The sequence below is a fragment of the Microtus oregoni genome, unplaced genomic scaffold (assembly GCF_018167655.1).
Source record: "Microtus oregoni isolate MIOR12 unplaced genomic scaffold, Mior012 000025F_ref0000491, whole genome shotgun sequence".
In the NCBI taxonomy this organism is placed as follows: Eukaryota; Metazoa; Chordata; class Mammalia; order Rodentia; family Cricetidae; genus Microtus; species Microtus oregoni.
Genome location: NW_024543084.1, coordinates 14,356,041 through 14,377,079, shown reverse-complemented (window position 1 = coordinate 14,377,079; position 21,039 = coordinate 14,356,041). Strand labels below are relative to the sequence as shown.

Genomic DNA, 21,039 nt, shown 5'->3' with positions numbered 1-21,039 from the left:
TTACCCAAAGGTGAGGAGGAAGCTGGGGAGGGTTCCTATCTCCCTACCTCCAACCTCCCACCCCTCCGGGCTGGCTCACAATGACAAAGTTTCTCTACTATAGATCAAAATTCACTGGGTTTTGCAGTCAAACAGAGGGGAGGCCCTTCCCCGACCATTCCCAGAGGCCCTTGGGCTAAAACATCAGGGAATCAAGCCCCAAACTCTATTTTCCATGAGGATACCCTAGTGCCCAGATGCGCCCCCGGACACACACACACCAGCTTTTCTCAAGAGAAGGCTCAGATTCCCCAGGTTACCCCCGGCCTTGGCAGGTGAGAAAGAAGAGGCACCGCGTGGCCCAGAGCGGGGGAACCGCGCGCACCTGCTGCAGGTGAGGCCCAACTCTGCGGAAGGGGGCGGAGCCATCTCCACAGCTCTCAGGTGAGCCGACCCCCAACTCGAGGGAGCCAGGTCCAGGGTAGCCGCGGCCTTCAACATAGCTCCCGAGAGACGACCCACGCTACGGGCCGCTACCGAGGAGGCTCCGAGTCCCACGCGGTGCCGCGGTCCCAAGAGAACATTCGAGGCAGCGGCGGCGTTGGAGGCCCGGGGTCCGTTCGGTATTTGAATAGCACAAAGGAACCGCCTTGGTCTGATTGGTCAGTCAAGTGGCCCCGGGGCGGGAAGCGGCTGTCATTCGGGAGGCTCCGCACGATTCTATTGGGTAATCTGCAGTGGGGCGGGGCGCCGCTACCCGGCTAAATAGCTGGGGCCGGGGCCGGCCGAGGCTCATTGCTTTGGCGCCGTCTGGGGAGCGTGAGCCTGCGGGTGGCGCGGAGCGCATGGTGGCGGCTTCTCTCGGAGCGCCACAGACCCGCTGACCCGGGCTCGGTTCCCTGTGTCCGGTGCGCCCCAGCGACCTGCTGGAGATACACGCAACAGCAGCATTAGCAGCAGCAAAGGCGGCTGCTCCGCCGCCCGCATCTCCGCGGGAGCATGGAGTGCGCCCTGGACGCCCAGAGCCTGATCAGCATCTCCCTGCGCAAGATCCACAGCTCCCGGACCCAGCGCGGCGGCATCAAGCTGCACAAGAACCTCCTAGTGTCCTACGTGCTCCGCAACGCGCGCCAGCTCTACCTGAGCGAGCGTTACGCCGAGCTCTACCGGCGCCAACAGCAGCAGCAGCAGCAACAGCAGCCGCCCCACCACCAGCACCAGCACCTCGCGTACGCGGCGCCGGGGATGCCGGCCAACGCGGCGGACTTCGGCCCGCTCCAACTTGGCGGCGGCGGGGACGCGGAGGCGCGCGAGCCGGTCGCCCGGCACCAGCTGCACCAGCTCCACCAGCTCCACCAGCTGCACCTCCAGCAGCAGCTGCACCAGCACCAACACCCGGCGCCCAGGAGCTGCGCGGCGGCGGTGGCGGTGGCCGGGGCGCCCGCGGGCTGCGCGGGGGCGCTCTCAGAGCTGCCCGGGTGCGCCGCGCTCCAGCCGCCGCACGGCGCGCCCCACCGCGGGCAGCACTTGGAGCCGCTGCAGCCGGGTCCTGCGCCGCTGCCGCCGCCCGCGCCCGCCGCGCTCTGCCCGCGGGACCCTCGCGTCCCGGCTGCCTGCTCTGCGCCCTCGGCGCCCCCGGGGGCTACCCCACCGACCGTCGCCGCTTCCTCTCCGCCCGCCTCTCCAGCCCCTTCCTCGTCCCCTGGTTTCTACCGGGGCGCGTACCCGGCCCCCTCGGACTTCGGTGTGCACTGCAGCAGCCAGACCACCGTGCTGGACCTGGACACTCACGTGGTGACCACGGTGGAAAACGGCTACTTGCACCAGGACTGCTGCGCCTCCGCCCACTGCCCCTGCTGTGGACAGGGCGCTCCGGGACCCGGCCTGGCGTCCGCCGCTGGTTGCAAACGCAAGTATTACCCTGGCCAGGAGGAAGAGGACGACGACGAGGAGGACGCGGGTGACCTGGGAGCCGAGCCCCCCGGGGGCGCCCCGTTCGCCCCCTGTAAGCGCGCCCGCTTCGAGGACTTCTGCCCGGACTCGTCCCCGGACGCGTCCAACATCTCAAACTTGATCTCCATCTTTGGCTCGGGCTTCTCGGGGCTGGTGAGCCGACAGCCGGACTCCTCGGAGCAGCCGCCGCCGCTCAACGGGCAGCTGTGCGCCAAGCAGGCGCTCGCCAGCCTCGGCGCCTGGACTCGAGCCATTGTCGCCTTCTAGGGACCCCCGAGGACATGGGGACCCTGGGCCCCGCGGGGCTGGGGCCAGACAAAGACTCGGCCAAAGGACGATAGGGAGCGAGCGGGTCCTGGCCACTCGGTGCGAGCTGGGGGCAAGCAGAGGCTGATGTTTTATAAATTGTAAAATAAAAAAAAAATCTAAAAAATCTTGGACTTTATTTTTGCAGAGAGAAAAAGCGCCTATTTAAGTATGCTTTGTGTTTATCTTACTCTTTTTTTTTTCTTTTTATTGTACTGATTGCAGTGGTGTTTAGCGAGGAGCCTGCCACGTGAGGCAGGCTGCTGCCCGGAGGAGGTGCCGGGCAGCCGGGGGCGAGGCTGGGTGCCGGGGCACGCCGGGGGCGCAACGCAGGAGGGCGCGGGCCCCGGGACGCCGACTCCAATCAGTTGTCTGAGCCTGGAAGCCCGACGTTCCGCTCTCCTGAGTTCCTCTCCGGGGTGAGGAATGGGTCTTATGAAATTCTGAGCAAAAAAACAAAAGCAAACTCTATCTCCAAAAGGGACGTTTCGGTCACATTTCCTCTCTGGGGGCGGCCTCCAAAGTTCTCAAAATGAGAAGGCAGAAATGAAAACACTTCAACTTTTTTTTTCTTTTCTTGCCGGGGCGGGCGTCTAGAACCCCTCCTCTCCCCGCCCCTCTGGCTCCGTCCTCCTCCCCTCCTCCACCCGCCTCCCGGACCAGGGGGAAGGTGGCGCCCGACACTCAGCACAGTTGGGGAAGGGGTGGGGGGCGAGCAGGGCGAACTACATTTCCCATCATGCCCAGCACTGCGGTCCTCACTAAACAAAAAAGGAAGTCGATTCCTTCACCTGGATCCCCGGCGGCCCCGGGGGAGGGAGGGGCCCGGACCGCCGGCTGCGCTGGAGACTTTTCGCTTTGCTTCACTTAGCTCCTGATCAGCTGTGGTGTTTGTGTGCGCACTTCTAAGTTACCTTGTCCTGCTTCAGTCTTCGGTTCCATCTCATGAAACCAGCATTGTTCCAGCCTGTGAGAACCCTGTCTGCGTCCTCAGCTCGATAGATTTTGTTTAATTTAAAAGCCTTTTGTTGTGAGGTGAGGTTCGCCTAGACAACCTCTGGATCTTTGCCATCACCATCCCAGGGACTCCAAAACAAGTTGCCAACCTTACCTTCCCGGCCCTTCTTCCTGTATTTTTGTGCATACTAAATTGAATCTCACCGGGTAAAACTGTTCAGATTATTTGTTTAAATTTATAATCTTAATAAAAAGTCGACTGTAGAGTATATGGTAGTGCTTTGCTTTCACGTGGGCCTAGAGGTGGGAGAACCTGCACACACACACACAGATACACACACGCGCGCGCGCAAACCCCAGCTCTCCAGAGCTGCGGACGGGCGGGACCTGCCCACGTCGCAGGGTCAGGGTTGGGAGTCCCGGGTGTGTGTGTGATGTGGGTTCTAGGGATGGAGCCCTGTGCTACGCGTCTCCCAGTCTTCCCCGCCACTCCACACCCCTCTCCAGCGGGTCCTGGTCCCATGGGAACCGGTTGTCCCGGGGTCTCCAGCAGGAAGCTGAGCCAGCCTTCCAACACATCTCCCTATGCAACCAGGATTGCAAGGGCCTACTTGGCTCCTAGTCTGAGCTCTCTGCAGCCTGGAGACTTCTGGGCCACCCACCCACACTCCCCGCCCTGTGCCTCTGACCGCACGTCCGCACGTCTCAGGCTGCAACTTGGGGAAGTTTTTTTCCTTTTCTTTTTCTTTTTTCTTTTTTTTTTTTAAAGTTGAGTTTGTTATCACTGCTCAGTGCCACTTGGTGGTGTGCTGGCGGCGTCTCCCTCCCTCCTCGCGCCCCTCCCCTCTCCCTTTCTGCTCCCTCGCGCCCGCCTCTCCTTCCTCTCCAGTGGATGGAGGCGAGGCAGGAAGGCTCTAGGCGCGCGCTCCACTCTGACCACCTACGGAATGACCTCAGAGTGGGAGAATGTGCCAAGGCCCGGAGGAAGCTCGCGTTCTTCCCCACTGGAACCAAATTCACATCTGGAGCCGGGGTTCTGGCCCCAGGGCACACGGGTGGTTCCAGCCTTGCTAAAGGGATAGGAAAGAACAAACCCGGGTGGCATGGGGCGCGGGGGGGGGGGGGGGGGGCTAAAACGGCGGTATCTTGTTGTTTGGGGGTGGTAGCCTCTCTCTGTCTCAGGCTGTCTCCCCAAAGATCTCCCGCTCTCATTGGCTCGCCCCCACGCTCCCCTTCCCTGAGCAAAAAAGCTCCTAGCCACCCGCCGGACCGCTCACGCCGCCCCACCCAATACGCCTCGTTGGGCGACAGGAGGCGCTGTCGCCCAGGGCCCCTAGCCCAGACTCCCAGAGGTGAAAGCTATCCATCCTCAGGGGTCTGCGTGGCTCTAGATACCGTTGTCGCGCGTGGCGAAGTTCTTGGGGACACCCTAAAACGCGGGGTGGGGGGGTGCTGCGAAGGTCAGCAATTTGGGTTGGGGAAAAGGGATGTTCTAGAGGTGTGAGTTACCGAGAGGAAAGACACCTTCATTCCACCCCCACCCCTGTGTCATCGGCCTCCCATGGGAAGCGCCTGGAGCTGCCTAAGGGGGGGGGGGGTGCATCTTAACCCCCTCCCATTTCTCCTGCAAGTCGAAGGAAATAGCTGTTGGATGTACAGTTTTGTCAGTTCAAGTCAGTTGCCACGGCTCCCCCTAGCGCCAATTGGAGGGCGCTGCAACGTGTGCGGATGGGAGTGGGCGAGGCGCAGCCGGGGGCAGCCGGGCTTCTAGGACAGGCTCCACGCGCACCCGCGACCTAGCATCACATCCCCACCCAGCCCGGGCCTGAGCAGGGACCGTGAGCATAGAACTTCCCCACTCCAGGTCCGCGTGGAGGAGGGCACGTGGTTGGGTGCCTTTGTTGGGATTGTGGAGCTGGGTACAGCTAGACTCCAGCTGAGGAGCTTGGGATCTTTTCATCTGTCCTTGGGACCCGTGTGGTGAAGACGTGTGGGTGTTTGCGTGCAAAATAAAAGCCCTGAGGTTAGCAAAACCACAGACTAAGGGTCTCCCCTCCCCACCCGCGCAGGTTTTCTCAGCTCAGGAAATATTAGATACATTGGGATAGAGTGAAATTGGGAGTTGGGGGAAGAATTCAGGGAGCCACAACAGAGAGGACCCTCAGCCACACTTGTCTTTGCAGGGCCCAAGTACCTCGAACAATGACACAAAAGGTTAATGCCCTGCTCTACACATTTTCCCCCAGAAACAGCAGCCACAGTACCACACTGAGGGCCACGGCCGCCCTACAACTGCCTCCAACACGTGAATCTCCCAGCATCCTTCTCACCCCACTCAAAATCCCTGGAGACTTCTGCGCAGCCCACAGTGTGGCAGCCCAGAACTCCCCTGGAGAGACCGATGCACCACGGAAACACTGGGGGAAGGGGTGGGAGCTGCCAGGTTCATAGACCCTCTCCCTCCACCAAGACCAAGGTAGAAGGGCAATTGGAAGACTGAAGCTCCTCGTGGTGGCAAAAGACAGCGCCCAGAGAACAGAATTTCAGCCCCTGGTCGTCCCAGCTAATTGGCTCCCCCTAACATAAAACACATCCCAAGGCTGCCTCTGATGCTGAGGAAGGGCTGAGCCAGGGTCTATGTTTGGAGCTGGATGCCAGGAGAACAGCTGAGCCACCCTCCAGAGAAGTCTGGGGCTGGGGATGTTCGAAGCTCCCGGGAGAGCCACTGAGAAGGAGGGTGGACAACAAGCGCTGCTGCGTCTTACCGACTCTGTCCACAGGGGCACATCCACAAAGTGTGCGTTAGGTGCTTAGCCCCTGGAAAGCTCTCTCCACTCACCACCACCAAAGTCATAAATAGCCAGAACAGCAAGCGCCTCTGTGGATTACTAATTTCAAACTCCCAGCCATCCTCGGAGGTGGAAGCAGCCTTTCAGAAAGGAGAACATACATCCTAGGTTGCACCACTGGGTAGCCAGCTTTCACCTGTTGGAGCTCACGGTCTGGTAGGGAAAGGCGCTGGCAGTTGATCTGGACATGGCTTAAATGACCAGGTTGAGAATTCACAACTGAGTCTACTCTAGGCTACAGAAGCTAGTCATGGCTGAGCTGGCACATGTCCATCCTTCAGTGTGTCATTCTGCAGGGTCCAGGACGAAGGCAGAGGAGACACAGAAGAGGGTCTGTGTTCCACCTGCCCAGGACTGTCCTATTCCTTTAAGACTTTCAGTTGGGGCTGGAGTGATGGCTCAGAGGTTAAGGCACTAACTGCTCTTCTGGAGGTCCTGAGTTCGGATCCTAACAACCACATGGTGGCTCACAACCATCTATCTGTAAAAGAGATCTGGTGCCCTCTTCTACCATGCAGGCAGAACACTGTACACATAATAAATATTTTAAAAAAGAAAAAGACTTTTGGTAAGGCACAATGGAGTGATTTGGGCAAAAGGTGAGACTTCTGGAATTGCAGCACCAAACTGAGCAGCCGGCAGGGGTGCTACTGGCTTCAGGTACAGCTGGATACAGTCAGTGATTTCCAAAATGCTCTCCCAGTGTCTGGAGCTCCCCAGTTTCTTAGCGCAGAACTCTGGCCTCCCAGTTCACACCCAAAAAGGACCACCTTTTTTGCTAACTCAGAAAATTCAAGGGAAAGACTGTTGGGTTCCCAAAGCTGTGGCCAAGCCCGAGAACATGCTGGCTGTCACTGGAAGCTCAGGAGCAGAGAAGTCTTTTCTCAGAAAACTGTGGTACCTGGTGAGTGCAGTAGATATGGCCTCCAGAGACTGGGCGGGGGGAGGTGGAGGTGGGGGGGGGAAGAACTGAGGGAGGGAGGGGGGAGGTATGGGGGTGGCTGCACTCTGGGCTGAAGAGAAATTTTCTGATGGGCTTGGGCAGGGCCACTTGGAGACCTGGGTGATGAGAAATACTCAGAGCTGCTCTGGAGAAGATGTCTGCTCTCCATATGGGACATCTGGTACTTCCCTGATTTGCTACTCAGGGATGACCAAGAGCAGGGAAGATGCACACCCCAGGCAGAGGCTGGGTTCTCCCGATAGGCTCTGAGAACCACTCCCCCGAGGACTGAGGACAAGGACATAACTTGCAAGAACTCCTTGTGTGGGTCCTCCTGGAATTTGGGTAGAACTGAAAAGGGTTTCAACAGGTAGCCACGAGGGTCAGCCAGCAAGCCAAAAGGAAGAGGGACCACGTGAGGCCAACATGGTCACCTGGAGGAACCCGGGGACATCTGGGATAGAGGCAGCGTGATCTAGTCACCTGTTCAGATAAGCCGAATAGGCCCTTAAGGAGTTGAGGTGGTCACAGTAGGCAGGGAGCCACAGATGACCTTGATCCTACGCATCCTGAATTTCTATAACAAGCATGTTTTGTATTTAGAAGAAGAAAAAGATGAAGCCTGTGGGTAGCAGGCGTTGTCATTAATGTAAATGAGCTGCCCAGGAGAGAGGAGGCAGCCGGCACTTCCAGCCTCTCTGGGGCAAGCACCACCCAGAAACACCTGACCAAGCAGAGCGGACTCTGAGCATTAGCTGCTCTTGCAGGGGACCTGGGTTTTGGCTCCATCATGATGACTCACAACTGTCTTTAACTCCAGTTCCAGATCTGAGGCCCACTGTGGGTACCAGGCATGCACACAGTGCACATACATACATATATGATGTCACACAATCATACAAAAAATAAAAATAAACAAATTGAGTTGGGCCAAGTAACTTTAATTCCAGCACTCAGGAGACTAAGGCAGGTTTTAGACAGCTTGGTCTACATAGCAAACTCCAGGCCAGCCCATCTGAGGCCCTATCCCAGGAGAAAAGAAAAACAAAACAACTTTTAAAAAGTTATTTATTTCTAGCCAGGCATAGAAACTTTTAATCCCAGGACTTGGGGGTCAGTGCCAGAAAGGCAGGATTTTTTTTTTTCTAGACAAGGTTTCTCTGTGTAGCTTTGGTGCCGGTCCTGGAACTAGCTCTGTAGACCCGGCTAGCCTTGAACTCAGAGAGATCCTCCTGCCACTGCCTCCTAAGTGCTGGGATTAAAGGCATGTACCACCACTACCCAGCTGGCAGTAGGACCTTTGTGTATTTGAGGCCACCATGGTCTACCTAAAAAGTTCCCAGGCCAGCCAGGGTTTCACATGAGATCTTTCTTGGGGCTGGAGAAATGGCTCAGCAGTTAAGAGCACTTAGGGCTCTTGCAGAGAACCTGGGCTCAGTTCCCAGCACCCACTTGGTGACTCACAACCCTCTGTAACTCCAGTTCCAGAGGACCTGATCTCCTGACTTCCACTGGCACTGCACACTCACGGTACACACATACACTCAGATACACACATACACAAACCCATGAAATAAAACATTTTTGTGCACAGAAGTGCTTTGCCTGCATGTATATCTGTGTATCAAATATGTGGCTGATGCCCATGGAGGTCAGAAGGGGGCATTGTACAACTGCCCCCAATGAAGAAACAAAACAAGCCAGCCCACACACTTATCTTACAGGCCCACCTCTGTGTGTCTCTGGGTGGTATATGTGTGTGTATGCGTGCGTGTGCAGCTTGCCATGAGAAAGACACTAAGTGGGGCTGGAGAGATGGCTCAGTGGTTAAGAGCATTGCCTGCTCTTCCAAAGGTCCTGAGTTCAATTCCCAGCAACCACATGGTGGCTCGCAACCATCTATAATGAGAGGTCTGGTGCCCTCTTCTGGCCTGCAGACATACACGCAGACAGAACACTGTATACATAATAAGTAAATAAATAAATATTTAAAAAAAAAAAAGAAAGACACTAAGTGTCCTCATCCATTATTCTCCACCTTATCTCTGAAGACAGCGTATCCCTCACTGGAGCTGGCCTCACCCACTGATTTAGGCTGACTTGCTAGTGAGTTACAGAAATCCACCTGTCTACCCCATCCCACTCCCAGTGGTTGGGTGACAGGCTGAGCATCCAAAGTACTTATGGGTGCTGGGATCCATGGGTGTTCACAGCAGGCACCTCCCTAATGGAACCATCCCCCAAGCCCCATCTCTGACCCTACGCTAGTTCCAGCTGCCAATACTGTTACCTGGTGCAATGAGTCAGATGTTGGGGAGGGGCATTTTTTAGGAAGATGGCAGAAGCTACAGAGGAAACCACTAAGCTGAGTAAGAGGAGCAATGGACAAGGTGTCTAGAGACCTCGGGGCAGGTCTGGCAAAGTCACGTCTATCTAGCATCTATCAACCTTGATGCTAGGAGGCACTTCCTTTTCCTAACAGGTCCACCATTGCCTCATCTGTAGAGCTCTGAAGAGAGGAGAAAGGTCCCAGCCAGCTTTGACTCGGATGCTCCAGACGTCAGAAAAATAACCACAGCGTCTAACTTTCCGATGACCTCAGGATCCGTGCCCACTCGGAGTTAGGAACGCACAGGCAGCGATAGTAAATCACAGTGACACATGGGGGCACGGTCACCTGACTGTCGCACTCACACATTTAATGAACATTCATGCATTCAAGTGTTTCTTGGGCACGACAGTAGGAACCCGGCATGAGGCAGGCAGTGGCGGGCTCTGCCTCAGAGAACCTGCAATCTAGTGGGGGAGACCGAAGACAAGCAAACAAGGAAACAGTTAAGCAGGCATTACAGGAAAGCGAAATCGGAGCTTTTGGCTGTTTGGGGGTGGGGGAGCACTTGAGGTCTGGCGACCTGAGATGGTGTTTGAAACCTGAGCAGACCAGCATTAGTCAGAAATGGACAGGCTATGCTGCCCTAACAAATGAGTCCCCAATCTGAGAGAGCTGACAAGATGACAAGAAAAGGGTTGTTTCTTAATCATTTTATTTACGTGTCTGTGTACACATTGGTGCATATGCTGTGGCACACGTGCAGAGGTCAGAGGGCAACCTGAGAGAGTAGGTTCTCTCCTTCCACCATGCGCATCCTGGCATCCTGGAGATCGGCAGGGACAGGAGCCTTTACCCGATGAGTCACTGCAACGGGACTAAGGTTTATTTGTTGACTGCAAAGTCCAGCTGCATCAGACCACATTTCATGGCTGCAGTTCTGTCTCAGCCCCGCTGCTGCCACAGAGACGGGCAGTGAGAGCTGGAGTCCTGTGAAGACCTTGTACACCTCTGCTGGACAGTGACCGACCTCGCCTACACTCCCAGCCACTGGTCAGCATTAAGCTCGTGTCTCTGCCTCACCCTGATAGGAATGGTCAGAGAGAGGCAGTCTGTGGTGAGCGCTGGCAATCTACCACACCAGCAGACAGTGAAGGACATGCAAGGCAGAAGGACGGATGGACAGCAAGGGAAAAGATGACCCTCAGAGCTGCATTGGCCCAGGTAGAGGGAGTAGATAGTGGCAGGTGGAAGAGTGATGTCAGGGATGGGTCTAGCTGGAGGTGTCAACTATCAAACCGTGGAAGCCTAGCTGGGGGGTGGGGGAAGGACCAGTGCTCTGACACTGGTCTCTTTAGAGAGAATCAACTCACTGGAGTGACGACTCAGCAGAGCCTGGCGTCTAGCTAGCACTCAAAAACATCCACAATTCTTGGTGTTACAGGAGCCTCTTTCCTTCCCCTAGGCCAGTGGAAGGGAGGGGCTAGGGTTGGGTGAGGAGCCAGTAGTCTGGGCAGCTGCCCCAACCAGTTTTCCTGGTTGTACCTGGCAGGCTAAGGCTCCAGAGCAATCCTGTCTGTTGCCTTTCCTGTTGGACTGAGCCTAGACACCCCCATCCCAGGGATCCTTAACGCGCATGCGCACGGGGAGGTGGTGGGGGGAGGTTCTGGCTATGCGCTGCGTGACTGCTACAGAAAGCCACACTCAAGTATGTTCAATGGCAGACAGCTAACTGTGGATCACCAGCCCCGCCCTCTGAAGTGTGGGCCCCAAATCCAGGCAGGTGGTTCCAGGTCAACCCTGAGCCACACTGGGTACCCGCCAGGCTCTGCAGCACATTAAGTGATCTCCCTTCCCAGACTCCAATCCTTCAACCGCAAAATCGGGTTGTATGCACGCGTGCAGTGAGCCCTGCAGCAGGGCCTTACACACCGCTGGGTGACCAGTCAGGGAGACTACCATTTGGGTGGCCAGCTCTTCCCAGGCTGTAACTCTCCTGAAAAGCCAAGAGTTTCCCTTGGGGCTGATCTGTTAAAAGCCTAAGTAAGAATCAGGAATCTTTTCCCCAGGCCCCAATCCTGCCCTCTCCCCCTGGAGAGACACTAGACTGCCAGTCAGTTTTCACTGTCACAGTTTGACTGATTGTTTTTCTGGTTTTTTTTTTTGTTTGTTTGTTTGGTTGGTTGGTTTTTGTTTTTTTTTTTTTTTTTTTTTTTTTTTCGAGACAGGGTTTCTCTGTGGTTTTGGAGCCTGTCCTGGAACTAGCTCTTGTAAACCAGGCTGGTCTCGAACTCACAGAGATCCGCCTGCCTCTGCCTCCCGAGTGCTGGGATTAAAGGCATGAACCACCACCACCCGGTGGTTATTTGTAGTTTGCTTTGGGAGAGTTGTCACCATGTAACCCAGGCTAGTCTCAAACCCATGATCTTTCTGCCTCCACCTCCAAGTCCTAGGATTGTAGGTATGCACCACCATATCTGGCCTGGGACTCATATTTAAAATAGGTTAAGGTTGGGGTGTTTGTTGTGCTTTCCTGTCACTTTAAGGGACAAGCCACGCCCACTCCCATTACCTCTGACCTGCCCGCTGCCATCTTGCCCCCTTCCTTTTCTGCTTCCTTGACGTGCGCATGCGTTCTCTCTCTCTCTCTCTCTCTCTCTCTCTCTCTCTCTCCCTCTCCCTCTCCTTTTATCTCTTTCTCCTTTTATCTCTCCTCCTCCCTATTTCTCTCTCTCCCTCTCCGTAATAAATATTTTACCTTTATGCCTATTTTTGTGTCTATGTGTCTGTTACCCGCCGCCAGCGCGGTGCGGGCTCTGCCAGCCCACCTGGGGATAGTTTTAGGAATAAGAGTGTTCAAGTAAAAAACCCTGTGACTCCAACACCAAATAAAGTCATTTTCAGATTATAAAGATGAGAAGACTAACACCCAACAAGGGATCTAGGAGTTCTGGGAGCGTGTCCATACTAACAGTCAGCATTCATTGTCTCAGTGAGTGGAGATGTAGCTCAGTGGTTAGTGTGTTTGCTTAGCATGCACAAGACCCTAGGTTCGGATCCCCAGTACTGCACAAACTGGGTGTGGTGATGCACACCTGTAATCCCAGAATTTGGGTGTTGGAGACAGAAGTGATGTGGAAGTCCCCTCTGTATGCTGTGAATATCATTGGTTAATAAAGGAACTGCTTTGGGCCTATAGCAGAGTTATAGGGGAACAGAGCTGAGGGGACTAAACCGAATGCTGGGAGAAAGGAGGCAGAGTCAGAGAGAAGTCATGTAGCCCCACCTGAGACAGACACCAGAACTTTGCAGGTAAGCCACAGCCATGTGGCAATATACAGATTACTAGAAATGGGTTAAGATATAAACTAGCCAATAAGAAGGTAGAGCTAATGGGCCAAGCAGTGATTTAATTAATACAGATTATTTCGGGGTTGAGCAGCCAGGAATAAAGCAGCCTCCCTCCCCTTACACAGAAGGTTAGAAGTTCCAGGCCATCACCAGTTACACAGCAAGCTGAGTTGCTTTTTTGTTTTTGTTGGTTGTTTTGTTTTTGGAGACAGTGTTTCTCTGTGTAACTTTGGAGTCTGCCTTGGCTTTGAAGACCAGGTTCACCTCAAACTCACAGAGATCCACCTGCCTCTGCCTCCAGAGTGCTGGGATTAAAGGCCTGTGCCACCACCTCCTTTTTTTAAAGACAGAATTAATAATTAAAGAGATGATTCAGTGGTTAAGAGCGCTGGCTGCTGCCCTTACAGAGGACACAGATTTCCATCATCCACATTGGGAGCTCACAACTGCCAGCTGGGGAGGGGGTTGACGCGCCCTCTTCTGGCCTCTGTGGGCACTGCACTTATGTGCAGGACTCCCCACCCCTAGTCCCCACCACCACCACCAAAAAGGAAAGAACTCAGCTTCTCAACTACCCCAAACTAGCTAGCTAGTCTCCAGACTAGGTCAGCCTGGTCTCCATAGTGAATTCCAGGCCTGTCAGGGAGAGGTAGGTTGGATTTCAGGGTTTATGTGAAGGCTTAACAGTGCTTGACATCAACAGGATGACTTGAGTTCAATCCCCAGGTCCTAAAGAGTGAAGGGAGACCTGAGAATTTTTTCCAACCTCCATACAGGCCCTGAAAGGCATATGCTCACAAGCACACACCAAATAAAAAATTCCATGTGTAAAAAGTTTAAAAGGGAGCTGGGCTTAAAGCATCTATAGTTCTCGCAAAGGACCTAAGTTTGGTTCTTAGCCCCAGTGCAGGGCATAGCATAAGGGCCTCTAACTTCAGATCCAGGGGACCCCAATGCCTCTGGCTTCCTCGGGTGCAAACACGTGCAGGCATGTGTGTGCACATACAACACAAAACAAACTCTGTGGTATTTTTGTAGACCTTTTTGTCTCAAATTGCTTTGTTTAGGCATTTTTAATTTTTATTTTGTCTGATGGACTTTGTAGATTTTAATTTTTAGACAGTTTGTTGTTTTTCAAGACAGGGCTTCTCTGTATAAGAGGCCAGGCTATCCTGGAACTGACTCTGTAGTCCAGGCTGGCCTCAAATTCACAGAGATGCATCTGCCTCTGCCTCCCGAGTGTTGGGATTAAAGGCGTGTGCCACCACTGGCCAACCCTGATTTTTAGAAGTTTTGTGTATTCCTTGGTCGGTCGGTCTGTCTTCTCTCTCTTGTTTGGTTTTGGTTTTTTGAGACAGAGTTTCTCTACACAGCACTCAGAGGAAGAAGGATTTCTGTGAGCCCAAGACAGCCAAGGGCTCTGTAGAGAAACTCTGCTTTCTGTAGACAGAAAGATGCTCCCACTGTTCCCTATGCAAACCCTCCCACCCAAGGCCTGCCTTTCCTGGTGCTTGGCCTGGAGGCTGAGCTCAGCCTGAACATGATAGGCAACCATCTTACCTCTGGGCTTCTCCTTAGTCCTGCTGTTCTCAGTACTCTATAAATTTTTATTATGTGAATGCGTGTTTTGGCTACATATATGTCTGTGCAATGTGTGCATGCAGTGTGGGCTTCTGCCAGAAGTGGGTGTCAGATCCTCTGGAATTGGAGTTAATTTTGAACTGCCAGGCGAGTGCTGGGAATTGAACCTGGTCCTCTGGAAGAGCAGCCGGCACACTTGCCACCAAGCTGTCTCTCCAGATCTCGAAGTGGTTTTCATATCCCAGGCTGACCTTGAATTCACAACACTCCTCCTGCCTCTCACTTATCAAGGATTACAGCCCTGTGCTACAAGGATCACTATCTGATGTTTCTTGAATACTCCCTGCCTTGCTCCTGTCCTTTAGTCCTAAGTACCCTCCAGGGTCACACACAGGGACACACACAGATGCACACATCCCTCCACCGACACATCAGACAGCCTGGGGAACGAGAGGGAAATGAGCTTTCCTTTGTTCTAGAAATAAACCTGGCCTAAGATAGATGATGCGTGAGACCTGAGGACAGGCAGAGCTGTGGGAAGTGAACTCTCAGTGACCTCTGGCAGAGGTGATGGACGGCTCTAAGATTCCTTATGCCAAGAAAGGAACCCAGAGTCAGGTATATACACCCCAGCACTCAGGAGGCCAAGGCAGGAGGATCATGAGTTTCTGGCTGTCTTGAATGGCTGAGTCAGGCTGGGTATCTCCTCTGTGGCCCATTTTGGTCTGGTGCTGGCCAGGGAGGAAAAATCAGCCTCATGGCAGGGAAATAAGGTCCACAGGTGTTTCAGCCGAGTGTAGCTGAGCACATGTGACCAAGCTCATGGCTCTCTCTTAGCATGTCAGTCTCTCTTCAGCCTTTTCTAAGTTTTCCCACCAGAGGCAATACAGTTGCACAGTCTACAGTCATCCAGCCAAGCTTTGAACTTGTATTTCGCTCATGAAGTCTAGGATGGGTTGGAGAAGTTGCTCAGCCAGTACAGTACTGGCCTAAAGTGCATGAAGCCTTGGGTCTGGTTCCCAGCACCACATAAAAAGAGGTTTGATGGGCATACCTGTGATCCCAGCACTCAGGAGGTGATGGCAGGAAGTCTTGGAAGTCTTGGCTACATTGTGACTTTCAGGTCAGCCTGGGCTACATAAAACCCTATCTCAAGCCTGGTGGTGGCGGCAACACCTTTAATCCCAGTACTCAGAAAGCAGAGGCAGGTGGAACTCTGTGAGTTCGAGGCCAGCCTGGTCTACAGAGTAAGTTTCAGGACAGCTAGAGCTACAGAGAAACCCTGACTCGAAAAAAAACCCAAAACAAACAAAAAGGAGGGCTATCTTTGACACTGGTCACTGCCCTGAGGCACCCACAGAGCCCATCTGGTAGCCAGTCAGGGCTCTGTCTAGATGTGAGATGAACCTCCCCACTCCCCTCCTGCTCCACCCTGGAGACTGAGGTCCTTGGTGGCAGTACTTCCCTGTGATAAACTGGTAGAGTATATATAAGAAGAGATGTCAGGACTTGGAACATCAGCCTAGGGGTGCTCTTCTTTCTGTGACCTGGCTGGTGTTTTTGGTCAGCTGAAGGTGCCCTTTAGGGAAAGCCACAAAGAAAGAATGCACCATTTCTGTGACTCCATGTGGACATTCATGTGGACTGGATACCTAATCTTTAGAGGTGAAGCTGGTCTGCACATAACAGGTAGTAAACTGCATAGTGCTTGCTCGAGACGTTCCTTTTTCCCTTATGTAAAGTGATAGTAAATGAAACACCAAAGAATTTTTTGGCTTCCGGAATCACCCCTCTGCTTTGCAGAGGCTTTTTTCCTGTGTCTGCAGCATGTGTGTGTTTCCTTGTCCCCAATAAATGCCTTCTTAACAAGAAAAGCATCATTGCAAGTTTTGAAGGAAATCACGTGGCACTTTCCTGCTTCTGGAGCAATAGGCTTTTCATTTTCCTTTGCACTGGGCTCCACACATTATCCCCCTGCCCCTGGCATCCCCAATGACACTCAGTGGTACAACCCAGGTCACATTCTTACCCTGCACCAAGCACAATAGGTGGGAAGGCCAGGTCCCGGAATGGTAGGTCTGGGCATATGACCAGCCTAATGCTAGGAGGCTGATGAGCCCATCTCAACCCCTTCTAATAGTTCTCTAGGAAAGGGGCTTCTGTGCTCAGAAAGAAGGGACTACAGAGTCACAAACCCAGTCTCCCCTCGACTCCGTCACACATTCAGCTGTAAACTGAAAAGAAACCTCTACGCTGGAGACTTAGGGGCCTAGGAGACCTTCCTTCCAGCAGCTCAGGGCAGGAAGGCAGAACTGGATCAGGTTAGCAGAGTGGACAGGGTGCACAGCGAGTGGCAAGTGACAGCCGACAGTGTGGCTGGGCTGGCCACGGCGCAGGGAAGGGACAGGCAGACATTTCTGCTTTAAAATTTGGAGGGAGAGCAAGTCAGACCTGCTGGGGGCTACATTCCTGGAGTAGAAGGAATGGGGGGGTGATAACCTGGATTCAGTCTTGCTAACTGCAAGACTTCTACTGCAGAGAAGTCTCTCCTACTAGCAGGAACAGACCAGCCAGGCCTTACCCCAGCATGCCAGGAGCAGCTGGAGGCCCTGGACAGCCACTGAAATCCTCATCACCCCTAAAACAGACATGGGGATCCATGAGGAGACAAAGCATACCTATCAGCCAGATTGGTCACAACATGGCCACGTTCTTGCCTCTGTTGTCTGTGCAGCTCAGCACCCTCCTCCTGGAGAGGCTCATCTCTTCCCTGGTGGCTCTCGACCAGGACCAGTCCTGTAAAGATGGTTGCTTCTGAAGTGGAGGAGAGGGAGGGGCTGTTGGCGAGGCAGGGAAGGCCAGCATTTAGTAGCTGGGTCACCCTGAGCCAGCTTTCTTTGTTTTCTTCTGAGACATGAAGACACACTGGCTAGAAGATGAGATGATACACTTTTGAGCACTCAGCCTCAGGAGACACCAGCAGAAGGACCCAGAGGTACTTGGTTCATGACTAAAATCACTATCAAGGCTGAGGAAGGAAGATTTCCCTGAGTTCTAGGTAGGGCTGGGCTACAGAGAACCTGTCTTCAAAATAACAAGACAAACAAAAGAAGAAGCCTCCCGAAACCAGAATGAGACAGCTTCTGGGACCAGTGCAAACACAGGCCAGGAGCTGCTTCAGACAAGGGCTTGTTCAGCTTGTTGATCATCACAGAGGGCCACCAACCAGCCTGGCCCAGAATGGATGGCAGGCCTGTAATTCAGTTAGCAAGAGCCTTTCCATAGGGTCCTCGTTGGGTGCCTGTGCAGAGAAAGCCTCCCACTCATGTGTCCACAGCTCTCAAACATATTCACATGTCCACCAGAGCTTCAAAGGACATGTTTACCTCAGGCCTGGGGGACATGGAATGAGGCTGTACCTTCAATGGTTCATACAGACACCCACAGGTCATGCTTACCTACCCTCTTCTGTATGAGGAAATCAAGGCTCTAAGGGGTTAATGATAGCTCTGGATCACACACTGGGAAATATAAGAACCAACTCCAGGCTCTAGAAAGGTTGGCACATCTTGTAAGCCCAGTCAGAAGAGCCAGCCAGGGGCCCCACCTAAGAGAAAGACACACATACTCTGCCTTTTGGTTTGGGCAATTTTTGTTTGGTTTTTGGTTTTATGAGACAGGGTTTCTCTGTGTAGCTCTGGTTGTTCTGGAACTCACTTTGTAGATCAGGCTGCCCTCGAATTCACAGAGATCTGGCTGCCTCTGCCCCCCTACCCCCCAGCAAGTGCTGGGATTAAAGGGGCATACCACCACAGTACAGTGGGCATGGGCATGGTTTGAGTGATTTTTATTTCAGTTCCACCACGCACACTTTTTTTTTATTTTTTTGGTCGGGACAGCATTTTTACAATGTAGCCCTGGCTAGCCTGAACTCTCTATGTAGACTGGCTGGCATCAAACTCAGAGATAGGCCTGCCTCTGCTTCCCAAGTGTTGGGATTTTGGTGTCTCTTTTGAAAAACCACAACTTAAGTCTCAAGCAAATAACAGGATTTGTCTACACTCACCCAGTCCAAGAGAACTTTGTGGGATCAGCAAAGGTCCAGCTGGACAGGTTGCTACAGACAGAAGAGTCAATACTGAAACCAGGATAGAGCTTGTCTTCGCTAGAACTGCAGCAGGTGTGGGTTGCCCAGGTCTGCACACGCATCAGGCCCTCCTTACCAAAGAGCTGCTGAGGGTTGTCCTGAGTAGATGTGTCTCTGGTGCAGAGATGTGGATAAGGCTGGACCCACCAGGGGCTCTCCCTCTTTGCTAGGGCCCCCAACACCCTACAGAATCACCATATCTTAGCCTATACCACACTTCCTCCACCCTAGGCCATTCTTACCCTCAAGACTGAACTTGTATCTAACTTATCAGAGGACTCAGGAGAGTCATGCCGGGCCAGGGAGGCTTCAGACACACAAGAGAGAGATATTTCCATCCTTGTCAAAGGCATGTCACTCCTCAGGTTCCAATCAGTTTCCATCTGTCTCAGTACTAAAGTAGTATATAGGCAACATAGACAGAACTAAAAATTCAAAACCCAAAGTGTAAAGCAGCTCAGTACAGAAGCGCACCTCTAATCCCAGCACGCAGAAGGCAGAAGCAGGGGACCACTGTGAATCTGAAGCCACCTAGTCCACATACAAAGTTCTGGGCCAGCCAGGCTGGTACACAGTGAGATTTTTATCTCAAGTAAAACAAAAAGAAAGCCAATTCAAATGCCTGCAATCCCCTTTTTTCTTTGCTGGGTCAGTGGTGTTTCCCCTCTTCACAGCCAGACTTGACAGCAGGAAAAGCAATCGATTTCCCCAAACTCTCAGTCTCACTAGTGGAGTGCCACCTATGTCCATGTCCACCAGGACACAGACCTGCTTCTCTCCTTCACTGCCTGGACTACTTAGCAAGCCCTAAGCCTCTGACCACAGGGGACACAGAAGCATGTCATCTGACAGTCACTGTGACTGCTCCATCAGCCCCTAACAGTCCCCAACTGCTGACTGCTTGGGTAGTCCCAGCCTTTTCTGAGTGGAGGGCAGGCCTTGTCTGCTTGCTTCACTGCAGCATCCCAGCCTCTGCAAAGAGCTGGGAGCAGGGGCTCCACCCACACTGAGGAAGGGAAGGAGCTCAGGCCTGGCCTACATCCTGTTAGTCACTGGCCTGCAGACACACAGGGTTCTGTTTCTCTCCAGCACACAAGCACTTCCACTTCAGGACTCTTGAAACTCTGCTGTCCGAGGCCCCCCATCTCCAGCTCTGCCACTGGCTCAGCCTCCGTCTCCTGTATGTCTACCACTGTTGCACAGGAAGGTTCTGACTCTAATATGGCCATTCCCAAGTATAACCCAAGTGCCTGCAGCATAAAGCATACTGCTAGAGATAGGAGAAAACAGCAGGCCATCCCTGCTCCCAGGAGCAGCAACAGTGGTGCTGAGAATAGGGTATCCATCAGGCTCAGGAAAGCTGCATGTGCAGTGCCAAGCATCCTCCAGTCCAGGTCGAGCATATGGCTGCCTCTCCCTCTTGCTCAGAAAGCTGGGAGAGCTTCTGTTGGGACGGTTAAGCACAGCCTCCACAGCTCAGTGTGCCTGGTGCCTGGTTTACAAGGCCACATGAGGCCTGTAGATCAAGTAAGGTCTCACCTGAGCCCTAAAAAAACCAGGGGTCCACAATGGGGTAAAATGGTCAAATTAATTAGTAGGCTAGAGTTTGAGGAACAGAGTGGCCAGTATAGCCAGAACTCAGAGGACAAGACGGAGGCCAAGGGGCCTGAGGCTCTGTGGCCTGGCTCTCCCTCCTTCCAGCAGGCTTCTTATGGGCCAGGTCCAAGAAGCTTCTCAAACTCAGCACCCATGGCTGAGCACAGTCTGTTGTTTATCCTTGAAGACAAAGGTGATGGGACCCAGGCTCAATTTCTCTCTTCTTCACCTCCTAATCTCCTCACCTCTTCCCAGCAGTCCAGGCCTCCCTGACCAAGGCACTAACTCATACCAGCTTCCAGGCCAGTACTTTCCCAGATGCCAGGGAGCTTCCCCACTCCCTACCCAGGTCCCTCATACATTCTTACATACTCACAGAGGTGTCCCCCAGCTCTGCTGTCAACCACTGGTTTACACTGAGTGTAAACTCAGTGACTGCTGTGTCCTAGGCTCTGCTCAATACCCCACATCCTGCAGCTTGCCTACCAGAAACAGTAAGTACACGCATTGTGCAGAGAATGAAATGTACTTGTGTTGAGTCAAAGTGAATTACACAGTGCTATGGGTGTCCCCAAGCCTGACTCAAAGCTCCAGGAGGCACCACTACCACCTTCACTTGTCTCCTGCCACCTCTGCTGTCACAGGCTCTACCTGATGCCCATGGTCTGTGGTCCTTGCTCAGGACTCAGCTCCTGGGCAGCTCTTCAGCCTTCTGAGGGAGCCCAGCGCCACCTTCTTCCATGGCTGACCCACATGTTTCCCCCACTTGTAAGTTTCCCGAAAACAGGAAATATTCTCAGAATATCTTTATGAAAGTGCTTGATGTGAGGTGGATTCAAGAAAAACACATTGGTCACACCTTTAATCCCAGCACTCGAGAGGCAGAGGCAGGAGGATCTCTGTAAGTCTGAGGCCAGCCTGGTCTACACAGTGAGTTCTAGGATAGCCAAAGATACACAGAAAAACCCTGTATCAAACAAACAAACAAACAGGCAAGCAAACAAAGAGAAAAAAAAAGGAAAAAAAGAAAGAAAACACACAACCTATG

The 21,039-nt window shown here is 53.3% G+C and overlaps 1 protein-coding gene across 1 annotated transcript; it reads left to right on the top strand.

Annotated features, from left to right (window-relative positions):
• The first annotated feature begins 790 nt into the window (after nt 1-790).
• On the top strand, nt 791-3,454 carry Ier5l (immediate early response 5 like). The gene has a single exon (XM_041674741.1). It carries the CDS (start codon nt 979-981, stop codon nt 2,197-2,199), a length of 1,221 nt encoding a protein of 406 aa, XP_041530675.1. The 5' UTR covers nt 791-978; the 3' UTR covers nt 2,200-3,454.
• The last annotated feature ends 17,585 nt before the right edge of the window (nt 3,455-21,039 follow it).